Source organism: Mizuhopecten yessoensis, unplaced genomic scaffold (assembly GCF_002113885.1).
Source record: "Mizuhopecten yessoensis strain PY_sf001 unplaced genomic scaffold, ASM211388v2 scaffold11177, whole genome shotgun sequence".
Lineage (NCBI taxonomy): Eukaryota > Metazoa > Mollusca > Bivalvia > Pectinida > Pectinidae > Mizuhopecten > Mizuhopecten yessoensis.
Window position 1 is genome coordinate 999,287 of NW_018408918.1, and position 21,675 is coordinate 1,020,961.

General features: G+C 32.8%; 2 protein-coding genes across 2 annotated transcripts in view; both read right to left on the minus strand.

Annotated features, from left to right (window-relative positions):
* Window positions 1-522, minus strand: part of LOC110440294 (putative mediator of RNA polymerase II transcription subunit 26) — a 6,633-nt gene extending 6,111 nt beyond the window's left edge. The window contains exon 1 of the mRNA XM_021483268.1: window positions 1-522. This exon is cut by the window's left edge and continues 815 nt beyond it. Coding sequence (XP_021338943.1) covers window positions 1-419 — 419 coding nt within the window. The 5' untranslated portion in view covers window positions 420-522.
* A 70-nt stretch (window positions 523-592) lies between these two features.
* LOC110440274 (A disintegrin and metalloproteinase with thrombospondin motifs 18-like) lies at window positions 593-9,541 on the minus strand. The gene is made up of 12 exons (XM_021483247.1): window positions 9,408-9,541; window positions 8,748-8,841; window positions 7,323-7,474; window positions 6,717-6,760; window positions 5,871-5,976; window positions 5,321-5,479; window positions 3,963-4,107; window positions 2,788-2,907; window positions 2,398-2,449; window positions 1,418-1,564; window positions 938-1,066; window positions 593-690 (listed from the first exon to the last, which is right to left on the minus strand). Exons 1-12 carry the CDS (start codon window positions 9,539-9,541, stop codon window positions 593-595), a joined length of 1,380 nt encoding a protein of 459 aa, XP_021338922.1.
* Between the last annotated feature and the right edge of the window lie 12,134 nt (window positions 9,542-21,675).

Below are 21,675 nucleotides of genomic sequence, written 5' to 3' on the forward strand. Positions count from 1 at the left end.
GTCTTTAACATATTTATTGACCTGATGTCACCGAGTGGGGAATGTACGTCGTTTGAGGGTGAAGGAACATTTTGTGAGAAAACACTGTTTATTCTATTGTTTGATTCAATTTCTGATGTCGAAAACATCTTCACAGGGCGAGTTTCATTACTATGAAAAACCGTAGGTCTCCTTTCATTGTTGTTCATAACAACTACTGGTTTGCTGATTAATGTTTTTCTTGGTATGGTAGATTGTCTTGATTTCCAGTCTCGACTGTGGTGAAATGCCGACTTTTGTGTTTGCCCTACCACAGGCTGGTTAAAAGTGTCCATTTGTGTCGTTAATGGCTTGATAGGACCATGTTGTGAAACTTCTATGCCTTCTACTTTATGTAGAGTAGAACGCAAGCTGTCCTGTATCGTATTGTTCTCCGACATCGAGGATTCAGGTGTCAATACTGGCAGTGTAAGCGGAATTTCTGTCTTACGTGAGGACAATGCATTCGGTGGTAAAGGAACCGAAGTAAATGTCCCGTCTCGATTGGATTTTCTTTTCTTCGGAAGCACAGTTATCGTTGCAGATACAGATTCTCGCATAGGTGAAACAAGGGCTAGAGGCTTTGGTTTACGTTTATGCTCGCTGCACGTCTTGCAGCATTGTTTGGCGTAAGTGTTGTCATCACACTTTGTTGTATTACATTCAGGTAGTCTGTCGCCATACTCACAACCTTAGGTATTGGACAAATACAGTTATCACAAAGATGAATCTTTACACTTTAACATGAAATAAAAGGAATACCTTAATGTTAATTAATATTTGATTTTGATTTTAGTCGTTCGTGTTTAGCTAGTTTGAATTTTATTAAAGTTTTGTAAGATTTTAACTTTATACTCGTAGTACCTTATATAAATATAAATTAAGCAGTTACACCAAAAAGGAAGAATGACATGTTTACCTGTAATCCCTGTGTTATGCTTTTTACAACTGCCACAACACAAATTCTCGTTGTTGTCATGGTAACAAAATCTTGGATCTCTGTCCACCATATTGCACACTTTCTTTTTCCTGTTGCCATATTCGCATCCTTTAAAATACAATAATGTATGCCTTACTACATAATATCGTAAAGTCCTTATTTAAGATTACTTATATTTTAACGTAGCACTGAATATTAACAGCTTAGCGCATTGAAGAATTACTGCAATAAAAACATATGCAATAGACAACGATATACCGGAACCTCAATTAGCGTTGACATAAATAAGCGCAAGTTTTAAAGCGCCAAAAGCGCTAAAATTAAAATATCCCTTAATTATGAACGCTTACAGAAATTAACTTGAATCAAACTAAGTGTCTGACATTCAAATGGTATTTGAAAATGAAATACATTTTTTTAGAAACATTAGTTTTGCAAATTAAACGCGTCTGTTAGTACCTGGTTCCCCTTTGCGTAGACTGGCACACGATACACAGCAGAATCGACTGTAATAGGAATAGTAACACCTACTGGGATCAGCATTGACGTATTGAGCACATGTCAAACCTCCAAACCTCCTCCACGCATCTCCGTGTACACAGGTTTCTGAAAGCGGAAATATGGTAATGTGATTAATTATAGGATCAAACCTCAGGTGATAAAACATACGTATAACTAATTATTATGCTTATTATTTGAAATAAGCCCAAGGTTCCTGTGAGATAACTTTATATTTTTATTGCGCTAAAAATTCAGGCGACTAATGTGGGTCCACTCCAGAATCAGGCGTTTTATGCCTTGTCTTCTGCTGCGGGAACATTGCGGAGAAGACCACTGATCTGCTGCCCCCAATGCAACATTTGGGATATATAGATTTGTTTGTATTTCCTAACAACCATTTTGTTTCCAAGTGCCTTGCTTGGCAATACCTCCAATGTTGCCCTTATTGTTGAATGTTCGGCAACATGGGGGTAAGCAATGAGTCCTCTCCTCAAGCGGAGAATATCGATGTTCTTTAAAAAGGTCGCTTTTATACTCTGTTTAAAGCCCAGCATTTAGGATGATCGCAACAAATGGTTAACCTATTTTAAGTATAATGAGACCGGGCGGAATATTGATGCGTACCTTCGTCGTATGTCAGTGAACTAACACTAAATAGTCGGCATTAGATCCCCGCAATTGCAAGGAGACTTTTACACCCTGACTCCAGCACACAAACACACATTTCACGCATACACTATATAAATAGAGACACGTCTTAAATTACCTTAGCTGTAAGTAAGAGGTTAAATCTGGTAAAACCAATACTGTATAATGAACATAAACAACAATGCTGTGGGCCGATTTCCTTTTAGGTGATACAGATTGTATTAATTTATCATGACATTACAATGTCAGAGGTACTTTAAATTATATAGTAAATGTTGAGCACATCTTACCTTCTCTTTTGGGAGCTTTCTCTTCATAAAGACATTCACCATCGACACACCACTGGGAATGTAGAAATTTACATAAGTATGCAAGTTAATTTCATTTGTACACAATTAGTGTATTACTTGGAATCTTTATTATCTATATGTTTATGATTATGGTTTAGTAATTCATCTATTTTCATATAATATTACTGCATGTATAATCCATGTCAAATATCTGAATATAATGTTTGTCAGTTACACAAATCTCCTTAGCTACATCAATTGTTGGTTGAGGAATGACCTGTGATGAAGATTAGACGATTTTGAAAAACGTAATCTACAAGTTACAGAAAATTTCTCAAACAAATCATGCACTTAAAAGAAAAAGAACAGATTGTTTAACAGGTAGCCTACCTTTTTATTACCACATGATGTCCCCTGGGCAGCATAGTATATATTGAAACTTGTATTTGACATTGCATTTTTACATGCCATATGAGTACAAACTTCTGTTGCCTCTCCGAGAATTCCGCCCTAGTAAACGAAACACGTGACATGTTTAATAGCGGGCTGTTGATAAATGTAGAATTTGTTTGATATTCCTACTACATCACTGAACAGCTCGCCTTAATAGTCAGTAAAACCTGTATTCGATGGATATATCTACCATCAACCTGTACATACCACGAGTTCATAATTAAAGACTGTGTATAGATACCACCCGTATATAAATACCGCTCCTATGTAAATATTAATAACATTGGTAATGGACTATCTGTTTGTATATTTATGCATTGTTAAATGTTCATATATCATATATCTATATAAACCACCAATCTATATTTCGTATATAAATGCATCATATCTATATTTATTTCGTCTATATATATCAAATGTCTATATTTTGTACATTTCTACAAATTCCACCGGCCTTATGTCATGTCTATATATACCAAATGCCTATATTTTGTACATGTCTACAAATACCAACGCCCTTATGTCATGTCTATATATACCAAATGCCTATATTTTGTACATGTCTACAAATACCAACGGTCTTATGTCATGTCTATATATACCAAATGTCTATACATATTGCATGTATACATATACCACCGGCCTTTTATCATGTCTATATATACCAAATGTCTATGCATATTACATGTCTACATATACCACCGGCCTTTTATCATGTCTATATATACCAAATGTCTATATTTTGTAGATGTCTACAAATACCACCGGCCTTATATCATGTCTATATATACCAAATGTTTATACATATTACATGTCTACATATACCACCGGCCTTTTATCATGTCTAAATATACCAAATGGTTGTACATATGATTATGATCAGTCTATGTATAGCACAGGTAGTTACAATGTTAGTTGCCAAAAATCGCCTATAAATATTTAATTATATCGCTTGCATGTCTATATAAACATATCAGATTGGATTGTATCCCATATTAGTTTTAATACAAACATAATTATAACATTGAAAGCAAGGAATAGTATGATATACTCATATGTCTAATTTGCATCTGACTATATTTGGCTATACTATATGCATTTCGGTAACTTACCCATGCGTAGTAAGATTCTGACCCTAAATGTTGTCGACACTGTTGGTTCGGTCCGTAGAGCTGACCAGCCTTCTGTGTGAGGTACGATTCAAACTCCTCTTGGTCGTAAGTGTCCGTCTCATCCGTCAGACAATGACTTCGAGGTCTATGTGAGGATAACAACCAATAAACAATGATATTTCTAAAACCTTGTAATGCTTTTTATTTCAAGACAGAATTGTATGATGTTTACCTCATACAATCATGCAATGCTTTGACATTTTCGACATACTGTTCTTTTCAAATACTTCACAATAAAAAATATATTATAAACATTCTATAGCGCATATAGAAAGAAAATGTTATTGACATATGAGTCGTCTATATTGAAATTTCTTATACATGAGAGCATGATCTAGGAGTATCGAACCCACCAACTTAAATAGGAAGGCTGGTACATGTTTGTATGTTACAATTGCGAAACAAACGGAGTGTTTTGATATGGAACTCAATGCCGTAATATTTATAATATTAACGGGATGTAGAAAGTTTCTTTCATAATGTTCATAAATATCAAGACGCAAATATGACGAAAAGTCTTCAGTGCCTTTAACATTGAGTCTGGTTACATTACTAGAATGTTTTATACATATAATACTAAATAATAGTATAGATACAATATTAGAATGTTTCATATATATAATACTAAATAATAGTATAGATACAATACTAGAATATTTTATACATATAGTACTAAATCATAGTAAAGATACCATACTAGAATGTTTTATACATATAATACTAAATCATACATGTAGTATAGATACAATACTAGTATGTTTTATACATACAATACTAAATCGTAGCATAGATAAAATGCTAGAATGTTTTATGCATATAATACTAAATCATACATGTAGTATAGATACAATACTAGAATGTTTCATACATATAATACTAAATCGTAATATATATACAATACTAGAATGTTTCATACATATAATACTAAATCGTAGTATAGATAAAATACTAGAATGTTTCATACATATAATACTAAATCGTAGATTAGATACAATGCTAGAATGATTTATGCATATGATACTAAATCGCAATATATATACAATACTAGATTTTTTTCATAGTAACAGAATAATGATTTTGTAAAGTTACAATATTCGGAATTTGTATAGTTGCATTTCCATATACAATCTTAGAGAATTGCTCATTTACAATGCTTCGCTGTTTCATAGTTACGATCGCATATTGCTGTATAGCAACAATAGCAGGATGTTTAAAGCTACAATGGTAGGATGTTTTATAGTTGCTATACTGATATGTTTTATACATGTTGTTGCAACATTAGGATGATTTATACTTACAACGCATCAATGAGGTTGTCGAAGGCATCCTCAGAACATTCTGAGAAGTGGAACGGATTGAGTGCATTAGAAGGTGTGGCAGAGCCTCCTATTGGAGTCATTATGAAGTTGTCTTCTCCGGCACAGCTGTTATTGTGGCCGTCGTGGTAAGCGCCAAGACTATTGTATAGCAGACAATAATTGATTTATTTACAACGTTATAATGACCGTCACGGGAAACTCAAAGACTGTCATATGGCAAGCAATAGTTGATTTATATATAATTGTTATTTGGCCGCCATGATATAACAAACGGTTATAGAAATAATAACAATAATGTATCTGAATACCACATAAAAACATTAAAAGAAATTGTGAATATCGTACATGTTTGAAATTTATATATTTAATCATATATATACGACGGCTGCATATCTGATATTTGTTATTAAACATGTTTAACCAATGCTAACTAATGTTTTATTTCAGGCCCTGGAATTCGAAATCAAGTGAGGGTATTAGTTAAAAAAAATAGACAACCATAAAATGTATCCATCGTTTATAAATTCACCTGTGTCCTATCTCGTGAGTTGCAGTTAGAATACTACCAAAACCTCCATGTTCCTCGACCACTGAGACACTTGAGTGACTGCACATAGAACGTACACGTGCAAAACCTATTGAAAATAATAAATCATTTAATAAATTGTTCTTTTTTATCATATCAGTGCAAGTGCATTTTCGTTTTGGTTGTATTTAGATAGACTGACTCATTTCGTTTTTAGAAACAAACATATTGTACGAATATTATCTCTTTCAAAACAAACTCACGTGATATCGAAAACATGACGACACCAAAAGCTACGTTAGCACGTGCTGAGGAATATTCATATGACCAAATGTTTTATCTTACAAACATGAATTTGATTTTAAATCTAAAATACATAATATATCATCAATCAAAAAATGGATCCAAATAGAACTTTATGACTAATTTTCTAAATCAATCTGAATCAGTATTCAAGGAATTTGGTTACGATAGGTGTGTTTTGTTACTAAGTCTAATTTTGATTATGAAATAATATTCCAGATTTAGAAATTTAAATTTCAAGAATTGACCTGACCAATTGACATGTTACAAATATTCTAATGACTGAAACTTCAACTGATTTGCTTTTGCTTTGACATTTAATACCTTGCATGTGTAACGGAATTCAATACTTATTTAAACATTCTTCAAAAATGGCTTCTAGAGAGCTGTTGATGGTCTTTATTAATAATGCTTCTGTCCTGTCAGTAGCGATATGTCATGTATTTTATGATATACTTAACTGTATATGTATATATAGTAACTACTGACAGGTGAAGTAAAACACTATGCCCCCATTAACATTTTTTGATAGATGACGTATGTTACCTGCAACTCCTTTATTGGCGAGTGTAGGTCGATACAGATCGTATCTGTAAAAAAAATAGATAGAATTTAATCTATGCAAAACAAGAGTAAGACTGATAGTTCATTTTGTAATTCATAAGTAATAACATCTTGACCGATTATATGGAAAATAAAGAATAATCCAAACCAAAAGGACGTTTTGCACTATTTCAACCTGGTTTGCAGCCACGTCATTTGAAGTGAAGATCATAAAACGTCTTTGTGTTGTGCAGTATCCTTATTTTTTCTTTATATTTTATTAGCCAGGAGCGCTAACGAATGCTATCTCATTGTTGGACATAAGGAGTGGTGGATCATCATATATAATTTATTTTGATCAGATATAGTTTTGCAAGTCAAAATACTAATATTTACATTATATTATATGATTTGCCTAACAAATTCCAAAATTATAATATGTTATCGCCTTGCTTTGATTTAAGGTAAAATGTAGTACACATTAATATTTATGTTTGGCAGGAACAGTGTATTTTTTATGTTAAGAACATTCTGTTTGTAGGTGTATTACTCATATATAATGAGAAGCAGTTTTATATAGGTAACCCTATAAATAAAATATTGTATTACCCAGTAAACAGAATGGTGTGGTCGTGTATGGGTAACTCATGCCCCATCCTATAACGCCATTTGATGAGCTCATTCAACGCGTCATCTGCATATACCAGATCCCGAGGTTGAGCTATAAACCTCCTTGATGTCCAAGGCGAAGCTCCTGGAGTCTAAGATGCATAGCATATTTTTGATGAAATATTAGTACACTATTTTAGCTAAAAATAAAATCATTCATTTCTACTGCATCAAACAAATACACGGCATCATAGAAATACACTGCATCGTACAAATACACTGCATCATACAAATACATTGCATCATACAAATACACTGCATCATACAAATACATTGCATCATACAAATACATTGCATCATACAAATACACGGCATCATAGAAATACACTGCATCGTACAAATACAATGCATCATACAAATACATTGCATCATACAAATACACTGCATCGTACAAATACACTGCATCGTACAAATACACTGCATCATACAAATACACTGCATCAAACAAATACACTGCATCGTACAAATACACTGCATCAAACAAATACATTGCATCATACAAATACATTGCTTCATACAAATACACTGCATCGTACAAATACACTGCATCATACAAATACACTGCATCGTACAAATACACTGCGTCAAACAAATACACTGCATCATACAAATACACTGCATCGTACAACTACACTGCATCATACAAATACACTGCATCGTACAACTACACTGCATCGTACAAATACACTGCATGGTACAACTACACTGCATGACAAAAAGAAGTAATCTATGAATAACTTTACTTAAATCATAGTAGTTTTAAATCAGTTGGAATACAAGTAATGAAACCAATAGATTAAAGTGAAGAAAAAAAAATCTAACACACCATAAAATAATGATAATTTGGGAGCATACTTACATCTGCTATGATATATCTTGACACAACTATTTTTATCCGGTTGCGGCGCAAGTTTTGAAATCGGAGATCCACCTAAATAGGACAAGTGTATATATAAATTAATTACCAGTGTACGAATCATTCGACTTATTGAACAAGATTATAACAGTTAAACCTCGATATAATGCCCTTTGTTTTATTTGCCACTTTGCTTACCACCAGTATAGTTATGGTCCTATTATCTCTTTTTCTTAAATGCTCCTTCTAACTTTTCCGTCAATTTATCGCTACACCCCCTTAAAACGCCATCTTTTCTTTACAAATGGTGGCAGTATAAGGAGGGTTTACTGTATATAGCTATAACAGTACTAGTTAAATTGAAGTAATTTAAAAAAGAATATCTATATTAAGCTACAAAGATAATCTTTTTGTTTTTAAATCGTTGTATCATCTAATGCTGTTAAAATAATTCCCTTTGTTTTTTTACCAACTTAAAACCGTAACGTCCAGGTATATGTCATTCTTACCCCATTAATAACGTGGGCCATATACTGCCGAATCTTAGATTTAGCGTCGATATCTCTCTCGACAGCTGTTGCCTCATCACTACGCCTATACCAACTGGAAAATAAATATTTGGGATTGTCTATTAGCGTGATCTTTGAAATGGAACATAGCAAATCAAACAACGATACAATCATAAAACACTTAAGTAGCAACACATAAGAACGAATGAAGGAATTATGGAGACCATTGGAACAGTACAAAGAGGATAAGACCAGGTATTTCGGAATGTTACGCAAATTGTGTGCTTCATTGACGATACCCTATAGGTATTGTAATTCCGGTAACATCAAAGTAGCATCGCGTTCCTTAAGCAGTAATCGGGGTAGTGATTATGTGGCACTAATGAGCATAACCAAAAGGTTGGTGTGTTTTTTTTATTAAAAAAATAAAATTGAATAAAGTAAGATAAATAGATAAATAAAAACAATAAAATATAAATAAAATTAATCATTGGCAAATGAAAATAACAGTTCATGGCAGAGACCCTTAACCAGTGCATCTAGACAAATAATGTTATGATAATAATGCAAAACGCATAACATGCACAGATTTCGTTAAATCTCTAAATTCTTCATAATTTTGTTCGGTATAAACTTGTTCAACATTTTCTTAGAACTTACGTTTGATAAATACTGAAGTCTATTATGACAATTAATCCCATCTGATATTGTGTGGAGGAAATATTTATTCGCTTGCGTGGTTTGCGTTGTCTCGTTTTCGTGTCTGTGTCTGACACCCTCCTCCTCAATTCCATGGTAGCACTGGAAGGATTCATGAACTCGCTCAGGTCTAGCACTCTGTCAACCAGCTGCATCGATTGTCCGTTGGTCCCGGTATTGACAGACTCAGGATCTAGAGTGCATATCGAAATAAGCTATATATCGTATTTGTAGTATTCCAATAACATTTAATATCCGTAGTAAAATACTACTCATACCAGACATGCGTTTGACACCCTAGTTTAGACAAACTAATTTGACCAATTTGACGTCTGAAAATTTGGAAGAAAAGATGTTCTCTTTTAATGATAAATATAACAATTCTTTTTTTCGAAAACTAATTTTGACTTGAAAATAGGACTACATGTCGAATTATCAAACAAGGGATTCTAGGAAACAAATCTGACAATCAATGAGAAATACAACACATATTTCTCCAACTGATAAGAATATATTAAGACAATTGATTTTTTTGTATAAACCTGAAAAAAGCGATTTTGTTCAGTTAGACTCGGATGGATATTTATAATGCCACATGCCTTCTCATGCTTATAATGATTTGCTTTGTTAATTGTTATTTGTTTTCAAAATGATCATCAAGCATCTTTAAAGCAAGTTAACTTGATGTCACTCTTGAATAAATAGCAGGAACAAAATTAGTTTAGGAGATATCTTACTCATTTGAAAGTCATCTTTGACGGGTTTGTCTTGCGTCCTCCTAAATACAGAATACAGTTTCCCTCTTCGACCGTTAGCACTTCGTTTCCGTCGTAATGGGGAATCCATGGAAAGCGGTTGAAGGCCGTACTCAATGTTCTTTACATAAAAACTGCCTTCCTGGTGACAAAAGACAGTAACACAATGATAATATTTGTCATGTAAAGGAGAATGAAATATTTGTAGAAAGAGATTTATTCATATGTGTTTGTCAAGCTGATGTCAAAATTAGTTTAGTTTATGAAATCATAAGGTGTTATGGAAATTATTTTAATGACGTTCTGAAATGTCCGTATATAGGACCGGTAATAACAAACAAAAGAAATGTTTGCACTAAGAATGGACCCGACATACGAAGTTATACTGATGCTTTCAATTACTCAAAAAATAATAAAACTTGCTAAGTTTATATTAATAAAGTAGTCTTGATTTAAATGATGAAGTTGGATTGATAATGCTCATTATAATCGTATAAATAACCTACGTAATTGTCTAACTGTTGATATATAAATATAGATGTGAGTTTATACTAATATGTTAAATTGAAACGATATATTTTTCGAAAGGAATGCGCTATTGCATGCTTTTTGTTTACTTAATACACAATACCAAGCTTTTAATATAATGTCCACTTAAAACCGTTGTTGCCCGGAGGGCTAGACATTTTACACATCGTTTAACAACATTTAATCCCAGTGAGCTTGTAGATGTGGTTTGATCAACCGCCTCAGTTGTAAGTGGTGTCGAATTTTATCTTGGTTCTTAAAAAACAATTATATACAGCTATAAACTGTTTGTTTCCGATGCAGGCAATGATAGAATTATTGCTTGCCCGCTCTTGAATTATGTTGCAATATATTTGTTATTATGAGGAATGAAAAAGAAATTATATAATAAAAAAGGCGCAGGACTCATATTCGGGATATCGCCAATGATCTTGTAACTTTCAAAACATTTTTTACTCATTAAGATGAATACCTTGAATATTATATGGTTTTGTGGTTAGCTGATAACATTATTAATATGGTTACCTCATTGAACTATAAAATATAGGAAGAAACCTTTCACGAGACCATACATTAACAGAATAAAAACACGTATTGACAATTTCGACATACAGTACCAGGCACAGAGTAAGGATACATTAATCAAACTTCGTTAATGCAGTCGACACAAAGGAATGATATCAGATACGAATATTAGTCAGTGATAAAATGAAACACTGCATTTTGGCGCTACTTTGCTGACTTGTTGAAATCAACGCCAACAATCACCTTCAGTATACGACCGCCTTACACATCATTGCAAAGTGCACTGGGCATGATAAACATTACCTTTTATGACATTAAATAGTTAAAATAATGACGGATAAACGAAATCTGGCTTCTTTCATGATTTATGTTACAACATATTACTAATACTATGGAAGTCTCATATATATATATAAAAAAAAGAGAAGAGCGCGTCTATTTTTTATTAACATTGTTGAATATTATGACAACATTCATTAAGATTTCAAAAAAACATTTTTATCATAGGAACAAATTAATACTTGGTCTATTACGGTTAAATGGTTATGAAAATGTGTAACCGTCCAGATTTTTGTCCAACGCAATTTTCAACATTGTATTTTAGCGTGATGAAAAGATGCATAAATCAATCTCACATTTATAACTTAATACCAGAGTTTGGTTAAGTAACTGTATATTAAACCAGAGTATATAAGAACGATCACTAAGCAATCAGATGTTATAAGAACTAGAAGGATGCTTTAGAACAGTTAGAGTTGATAACTAGTTAATCTCTGACGTTTACTTAGATTATATCAGAATAAGTGAAGTGTTACATAGCACCACTCAATATTGATTAATCCCGTCCTCATATGACCGTGGCTGCGGCGAGGATGTTAAGCGCAAAACAAAAGACACAAGTCGATTAATCCCCTCCTCTTACGCAATTTTCATTTAGAAGATATAATTAACATAATAAGGATTTTTGGTGTAATACAGAAGATGTTGACAAACACCCCATTATCCAGCATTTTCCCGTTAATCTAAGAATTAATAAGAGAAACATACAACAATTGATTTATATATGTTCTATTTTTGACGGGCATGACAAATAGCCGAAGATTAAGGTAATCTATCTTTATCAAAAATGATTTATTTTCTATGTTTCAGCTACTTGAATTCCAGATGAAGGTCACATACAGTAGTTCAATCTATTTCAGTCATTTCTTTTATACTATTATTCATGATGCTAAGCTTAAAACTTTTTCTGTCGTGTCCTTTATATTATTATTTATCATGCGAGGCTTAAATCATGTTCCAGAGAGATTGTATATCACTTAAATTTATTTGATACTGACAGTCGTAGATAATAATATTCGTTCAATGAAATAAGGCCAAAAATTAATGATAAACTTCACAATATTGCGAATTATCTGAATGTCACGTCTAAATGATCTCCCTTTTATGTGTGGTAATGAAGCTGGATTTCTTCAATAGCTACTGACAGAATGAGATAAAGGGATTTTACAATTGTTTATTTCATATTTGAATTGATTTTTTTTATACTTTGCCTTTGAAGGTAAGGGATTTTTGAAAAGAAACTTTTATTAATTAATTTAACATTAATGAATTTGATTAAAGACGTCGGTGGTTGTTGAGTGGGGGTGCTTTGAGTGTCGGTTCTCTTATATTTGTATATTTGGTTTGCTTTCCAGTTAACAATGATATAAGTGTTGTATTTTATTATCAAATTGGTTGTGTACGCTTTTGTACACTGTGTTAAATTTCGATGCCATATATTTCATGTTTCATTAATTTTATTTTACCGATGTCTTATAAAATATGATATTAAGATAAATATTGAAGTATTATGAATTTCTAGTTTTGTTCTGTTGTTTAAACGAAAACTTTAAGACAGAAATATATTTAATAAATGTTTTTTTGAACATGTTAACATGCGATAGACAACAATTACAACTGATCAATGTCGTTCAGCACGTTCAAACACCCTTTTGATTTGAGTAGGACGTCCTGTATTAAATATTCCTTACGGAGGTGTATCGTATGCAAATCACGGAACGTTGACATATTTATATGTTTTAATCGTGTAATGTTAAAACGTCTATATGTAGATGTCGTGATCTGCAGAAAATTAACTGACTCGAACTACTCAGTCTTCGACTGGCTGTGTTATTTATTCGTAACAAAGAAATTAATATCATTAAATGAGACGAACTTGAAAATATTACCGGCCTGATCCCTTTCACCCCTAAGTAACTTGAGTAGACTCTATCATACATTCATATGAATTTCGAGGTCACCCGACAAAACACCGTTCATGAGTACATGGATTCTTGGCTTACGAGTACCCACTCAAAGGAAGAATTGCTTTATGTCTAACCTGTAACTACTCGTGAACCTTTGAATTCTTGAATGAAGATTACCCACGAAATCAACGAAATTTAAAACCGCACTAACATTTTAGTGATTTCACAGTACATGTAGAAAATATTATGAACCATCTGTGTACTTACTAAAACAGGGTCACAGTGACCTACTTCGAATCCATCACACGTTAGCATAACATTAGCACCAGTGGTCTTGTCTTGGTAGAAAGCTATGTTCTGTAACATATAAATCGAATAATGAGCTGAAAATAGTAAATCTGATGAACATAATGCGAAAACAAATTATCAAATATTTTAAAGGTGATAACAGTATTTATGGTTGCTGATGATGTAAGATTTTACGACTTTCTTATGTACATATTGAGGATAGATATATTCAACCCAAATGAACCGAATTTTGTGCAAAAGCTGAGGCTTGCCGAGTTTTTTTAACCCAGGTTTTGCAACCAATGGTTTGACATTTCTAACCTACATACAATTATATATTCATATATACAAAACAAAGCTTGCCCATTTTTTATCAGGGTGTATAACCACCAATCTTGTAACAAGTGAAGCCAGCATCTTGAGGCACAATACCAACTTCATTAATATTAAACTGAATTTAAAGTTATCTATACCGTTGGAAATAGCTTATCAAAGTTTAGATTATAGTGAAAGTATAAACTTTTAATTATATATCAGACCATAAAAATGAAATCAAACAGTAAGTCCGGAATATAAAATTAATCTTAAGGTTGAAATGTCGTCATAATTGCCGCAGCATGACGCCATTTCAGTGTGCCGTCATGCCCATGCATGATAGAAAAATCTTCCATGATTTTCCATCATTTGAAAACTCATACATGGCCGGCTATGTAAGGATATATGCTTCTTCATATGACCCTGACTGTTGTTACAATGTGAATTGCGATAACAAATTAAGGCCTACAAGTTATTTTAACATAACTTTGATTCAGTATGTCATTCATCTTATTTCATATTCATTAGGTATAACATTGCGATAATCATTATACTTAATTTGATTCATCAATCTTCTTCAAAGCCTATGTCAAAACATCGACTATTGACCTTCATAAAGTGTGTCAAGATCCATGTGTATAGAGAGTGCTTACCTACAACTCAAGTGTATTATTAAGTTAGGCTCTTTATTGAAGTAATAAATTGGGAGAAAATATAAAATATCCATTTAAACATATTTCCACCGTCCGTATGAATCATGGACTTTAAAACAAACACAGCTTGCAAATTGTTTCCTTAAAGAAAAACAAAATCAGAATATTTAGATTTTTATACAAATATCGACTTCAAGTTCTGCTTATTCGAATAGACAAGTTCTCCTACGATGGACCTTAACTGGACACGTTTTATTGGATCTTACCCCTTCTATTGGTATTTGTTGTTTCCTTATCACAGGCTGTCCTGCCTTATTGGTCCTAATCACATAAATGCTTCGTTGCTCATTCAAGGCTGTGTTCATGCCAAGCTTTAAATCGACGACGTTCGTGTCGTTCTGGAACAGGTTGATTGTCATGTTTAACTTGGGCGGCATGGAAGGGTCTTCTTCTTGGTTGTCAGGGAGGTTGTCCTCCACCACGGCGACGTCCAGTGTGTCTATACATAAAGTGATGTTAACGTGTAAGAAGGGTTTGATATTAATGTATGGTCGATGCATGTCAACGTGTCTGGTATATAGAAAAAGGTGATATAGTGAGGTTATAGTTCAATTCTTTGAATATGCAAGTAAAAATCGACTACAGGTATATCTGTGTTTCAGTTTATATAGCGTAGCAGTAATGTTTTATTACAAAGGATAAAGAGGAATTGTATAGTAATCCTCAACAATAGCTTCGGGTTGCATTATGAAGAAAATCCAGGTACAAAACAAAGCAATGCTGTACCACAACGTCTACACACAAAAACAAAATCGGAACAAACAGTGGACAAGAAAAGCAGCAATACCAATGAAATTGTCACGGTATATTATTTTGTGCTGTGTAAGTTTCATGAAAAAAATGCAATGTCTTTTTCGTTCATTTAATTATTTTCTCGTCGACATGGAAACGTTTTTCTTTAGGTTTTTACAAGCGTCAAAAAAATAAACAAAACAAAAACAAAAAACTGGATGTTACATATTAATGATGTTTCATTTTGTGCTGTGTACGTCTGATTAATTTCTCTTAAAGAAACCTACGATCATAAGAATCAAATACAAAAATTCAGGATCGATTTGCAAATCTTTCCGAGTATTCATTTGTTTGTGCATAATGGACGCAAAAAGTGTCATTGCCCTACACTCATAGTTTATCTATATCCATAAATTGTGTGACATCACTAATATATTCATGTATGTTACGGAATAATCCAATTGTGAACGTCAGCAAGTAGACGGTAATAAAATATAGGCATTTTATGGCATTATTTACTGCGTATTAGTGTAACACGTTGCTTAATAATGACATCTAATTATCATTAATTTTCAATATCAATCATGACTTATTTCTATGTAAATCGTGTGCATGTATGTTTAGTTTATTGATCCCCGTACCAATGTCACAAACTGTAACAAAGTATTGACAACTGGTTATTTTTTCTCGCATAACGTTAGCTTTGATAAATCATATCTGAATAGAAAACCAAACCTTGCATACTTTTATGAGAAGTAACAACGTCATAAAACAAACTATAAATCAACACCAGTGGTCTGATTGTAAACAATTAGCAAGACCAGACCGAAATCCGAACCCTGGACATCAGAGTGTTATATCCCCGCTCCTACCGTTTGAGCTTTCTGGTCAACGAAGTGTCCTGACCCAACAGTGTTTCAGTTATATTTTAACGGATTTGTACGAGAAATTCCTGTATATCGGCAAAACCATAGTGCAATTAGACAGGGATATTTAAATTAAGCCTAATCAGGTACTGCTTACCACTTTCACTACGTAAATATCTAAGGTTAATTTAGTATAATCTGGCAGCAGATGCAGCGTGTCCTTAACAACGACACAATGCTAATGCATGTATCTATAGTAGGTGTAAACGTATAGTGTTATCGGATTGTACCAAAAAGCACAGTGAAGCATTGGTAACCAATTACAGTACAACCACAACGTTACAGCAATGCTGCAAATACAGTGTTTCTCTGTGTACACGTTGTTAATTATAACAGTTATCAAATTATGTAATAAACAATAATTATATTAAAATAAAACGTATACGAAAACATTCTTAAACCTTTTAACAGCGGAATAATTACATACCAAAGGAGATGGAAATTAGTACATTAGAACAATTTTCTAATTGCGAGCACATGGATAAAATCGAGATTTTATGCACGTGCGAGCGATGAAAAAAATGTTGGAACAACAAACACCGAAAATACTGTTTGATAAACTTTTATGATCTCTTTACTATTACCTTTCATATTTCTCCATTTAACAAATCAACTAAACACCATTTTCTAAGTGACTGCTAGGCTAAATGGTCATCGATCGCAAATCTTCGGTCTGTGACAAACGCTAACAAAGAGAAGATTTGCACAGAGTTTTATTATGATCCTTAAAACTATGTGGAAAAAAATAGTTTTGAAACATTCTTATCGTCATTAACTATTACGGTAAAAATTATGTTGTAAGATTCTAAAACGTCTGGCCCTCGGCAAAGTCTTGGACTAGACATTTAAGAATATTACCACTTTGGTTGTGATTTTTCCATCTTACCTCTAAGGTTCGTTAAGATTTTATTAATCGTATCAGGGATATTTTCAAAGGACAGAAGTAGGTGGGATCAATACAGTGTAAGGAATGATGCTATTTTGTATTCAACTTACGGGCGCGATTTATACAAAATACTATTTCATCTGAAGCTGTTGATGAATAGCTACGATATCCATTCAATATATACATTTATATATCTATATGCTAATTAATATACCAAATAAATGGAATGGTATTGTTTATTTTAGTATACATTTACTTGATATAGCATATCAATTATAACGGTAATATAAGGTAAATGTACGGACTATATAATGTATAAATATCTTTTAATGTATAAGCTATATAGGGAAACAAAGAAAACGATCGTTCAGGTCTGACCCATTATAGATATATAAAGGGCTATCAATTCCCTATGTTTCTAGGTAAGATTATATCAAAATGAATTATGTACCGACACAGTATGTGACATTTATGTGAAGGTCGAGTCTAGGATAAAAGGCAAATACAACGTATGCGTATGACCAGAAGTGAAACAACACAAAGATACTTTTATAGTAATAAACATGATTAATCATAGATGTGTCCAAAACATGCATAGGTAGGACGGATGTGCAATTACTTTTACCTCTTGAACCACCACATCATGGAATCTAAGTGATACCTTTATGATACAGTGTGCCCAAGCCTTGACTGGTCTATCGATCGTAGCGGATGAAGAAAGAGATGCCATAATGGAAACAAATGTATCCAGAGGTTATGGTTATTACAAACGATACATCAACACGCTATTTCATACTCTTCTTTTTGAATGAGCTGATATTGATTGCTATGACTAAATAGTCTTTAGGTTTTAGAATGAACCACCAAAAATACAATGCTTAAACTTACTGTTACACATAAGCACGTGCCAGACTGAAGGATGCACTTTTACTCTGATGCAGTAAAACACTGATCCGACAGGAAAAAAGACAAATGGTGTGCTTGTGTGTATATCATATTGCCATTTTTTATGGGACGACACAAATGAATAGCAAAGGTGTTGAAGATACCTCATGCACTCTTAACATTAAGGCTTTGATGGGACAATTTATAGAAAACAATAAGAAAAATATTTTGATCCAGACAGTGCAAGTAAAGTTAGCTATTTTGTCATCCAGGTAACAGCCCGCTCATAAAAATACAATCTTATATGAAGATTTGGGCTAATAGTTTCTTTATATATGGATATTACATATACACATTAATACACTTATAAATACAACACATTAGTGGCATAGAATGACATAAAAAAAAATCAACATTCTATTATATTTTTTTTCAAAATAGAGTTTGTATAAATTTTACTTTAAGGTTCATTAAGGTATAACTATATTCCAGTTTGTGTGTAAATCTCTTTTGATGTAATACGTATATAAGGAAACAAAGAGTTGATGCTTCATGCATTATTCATTATATACAAAGATATACAGTGTATAAAGGACCATACACATTTTAATGTTTCAATGTAAGAATATATCAAAATGAATTTTGTAAGTTAACATATGTGTGAAGGTCAATTCTAAACCAAAATGCGTTATTAATCTATATATTGATCCTTTTTTTGTGTATCAAAAACCTTTGAAGGTGTGACGAATATGCATGAAGGGAATCTAAAAGACATTTTTTGGAATACACACTGATTCAGCGTGCCTAAACCATAAACTGATTCATCAGTCAGATAAAATTACAAAAGAGACACCCCTGTGGAAGGTGATATAGCCAGAGAACGTTGGTGAAGAGTTAAAAGGACACCGATGGCATCAACTGTACTCAGGTTTCAAAGGAATCAAGAAACAATATATCAACACTGCTAATGCTATAGACTCATTCTATAGCATGATCTGCTTTTGCTGTCCGTGAGTAAGGATCGGACCAGACTTCAAAATGAGCCAATAAATACTGCTGGCACGTTTTGGTTCACGTGATGTTTAGGTTGCGAAGAACAACATAAGGATAACGAGATGTTGTAAATAATTCCACAACTCGAACGAACTCCCAAATTGATAAGACAAAGACAAACTATAAACAAAGCAATGATTATTTCATCAACGACACCTGGCCATGTTAATATCAAACAAATACAATTATGGTCGCGTTCTAAAATTTAGCAACAACGAATCAATAAAGCAGTTCAAGTGTTAGTAACAATGAATTAATATTACGAAGCGATAGCATTGTTTCTGTATGCATTTAGTACATTGTAATATACATGAAGTATTAATTGGATCCCGGTCATTTGATATGTTTAAACTCGTTTTATGTAAAAGTGGCAATAATGTTGATTTCCATGATAACTACATGTTAAACTTACTTAACAAAAATAAAATATTCACGTTGGTAGATAATCAAAAACGCTTTCATGATTTTACCTTACTTTTTCAATGTTTGAAAGTACGTCAACACCTTAACCTTAACCTTTATGTAGATTTTCACTTACAACATGTGCATTAAAATGTGAAACAATCCTCTATTGCCACATCAGAAGAGTAATAAGAATTTCGTATTTTTTTCACAGCGCTTATCTTTTTTTAGTTTATCTTACATGAACTTGATAAAGGTCCCTCAACGAATGCTGGCTGTTTATCATATTTATTTGTTAATATCTGGTAAAACAGAAATTTGAATTTGAAATAGAAGATTCCTGTTTCCGACCGAGGAAACAGTGCCAAAGGCACAATGGAAGTTGCTAACGTAAAGCATACTTACATTACGTCAGAAAGGAAACGTAAGTAAGGTATTTTTATACAAAAATATGAAACTAATCGGTGATAGTTACCAGAAGGCCTTTATTGGCACCCCTCCAAGAAAGGTCAATGAAATCGCGTTCAGGCTGTCATATGTATCAACTCGTGGATTACCGACAAGTTTATCAACTCCAAGAAAGTTTATTCAATGAGCCGAGAGTTAGGACACGTTAAGTGATTCTGGTGTATTTCTTAACCATCGATGATGTCAAACCTTTTGACAAAACTATGGACATTAGCATTTCAAATCACGCATTAAAGATTAAACGATAGGCATTCAACACAAATCTTGATAAAATTATTGATATTTGCAATTCAAATCATCGTACCAAAGAATGAAGGACAGTTATTAAACACAAACGTTGAAATCCAGTTTTCTTTTGTAAAAATAACAGTTCTTTAAAAATACTAAGAAAAATTAAGAACTACGATAAAAAGTCTAACCAATATGACGGTATTTGAATAAAAGCGCAGCTGAAACAATTTACCTTTAGTGTAAGTATTAAATACAATAGTAAATATGACTTAGTGAGTTAAAACATAATCCATATTCAATGCGGAGCTCGAAACTTGGGCACGTAGACAATGCAAAAAAATCACGTTTTGAAAATTCAATTTACTTAAAGTGATTTATTTTTTGTAAAGAATATGTAAAGCATTTTTCAATTTACAATGGTCATAGCTTGTCCGATTCTTGTCACATGGTGTTAGATTTTCAATGCTTGTCGAAATGAAAAAATAATAATAAAATTCACATGACCATGAGCTACAGAACAAAATGTTTGCTGAATTTGTGTTTTTTGATATTTTTGTTGTTGGAGAACTAACAACGTAATCGTGATTTGTTGGTGACATTTTAGATATGCGTGAGCTCTAAACATGAACCAAGGGAGTTTCTGTTGTAAACGAAAGTACCACAAGGAAAAAGTGTCGTAATCCGCATTGTCAGATTATTTTTTCTGTTTAAATAAATCAAAAGTTAGTTAAAACCTTACAAGAATAAGACTGTTTCAAAAAGAATTAAGCAATTTATCATTAAACTCTTTAAAAACAGGAGAAAGTTATTGAAATAGCATATATCACTTCAAGTAAAACTATGTTAGTGTCAAATATGTTTGGTACTCATGGTTAAGTTGATACTATTTCAAACTGATACTAAATGAAGACCATGAATGAAGTGAAATGTCACAGTAGTGCTTAGAATATATAACCGGCCATATATCTCCTCCCTATGGTAAGTAGCTTGTGAAACAGGTAGGGAACGACTCGATATTTGACAATGAACGTACTTGTTAGCATGACATACCTATAAATAACATCAAGGTATGTAATTAAGTGTGTGGATTTCGGATCATACCGATCAATCTGCTCGCGTCAGATAGCATAGTTCATGAATACTAAATGGTTTTCAATGAACATAAGTGTGTGCAGCATATATAACGAGTCGATCATTCATATCAATCATTTCTTAAAATCTGTTATCGAAAAATACCATTGTACAGTAACTTCCTTATGTGAGGTAATTATATCAT

What these genes read in the sequence shown, in the direction of transcription:
- LOC110440274 (XM_021483247.1), bottom strand. Translation starts at nt 9,541, where the DNA reads ATGGAATTGAGGAGGAGGGTGTCAGACACAGACACGAAAACGAGACAA. An exon ending in CGCCAATAAAGGAGTTGCAG is followed by an intron (nt 5,977 to 6,716) that starts GTAACATACGTC and finishes TATTTTCAATAG; the next exon opens with GTTTTGCACGTGTACGTTCT. An exon ending in CAGAATCTTACTACGCATGG is followed by an intron (nt 2,908 to 3,962) that starts GTAAGTTACCGA and finishes TTCGTTTACTAG; the next exon opens with GGCGGAATTCTCGGAGAGGC.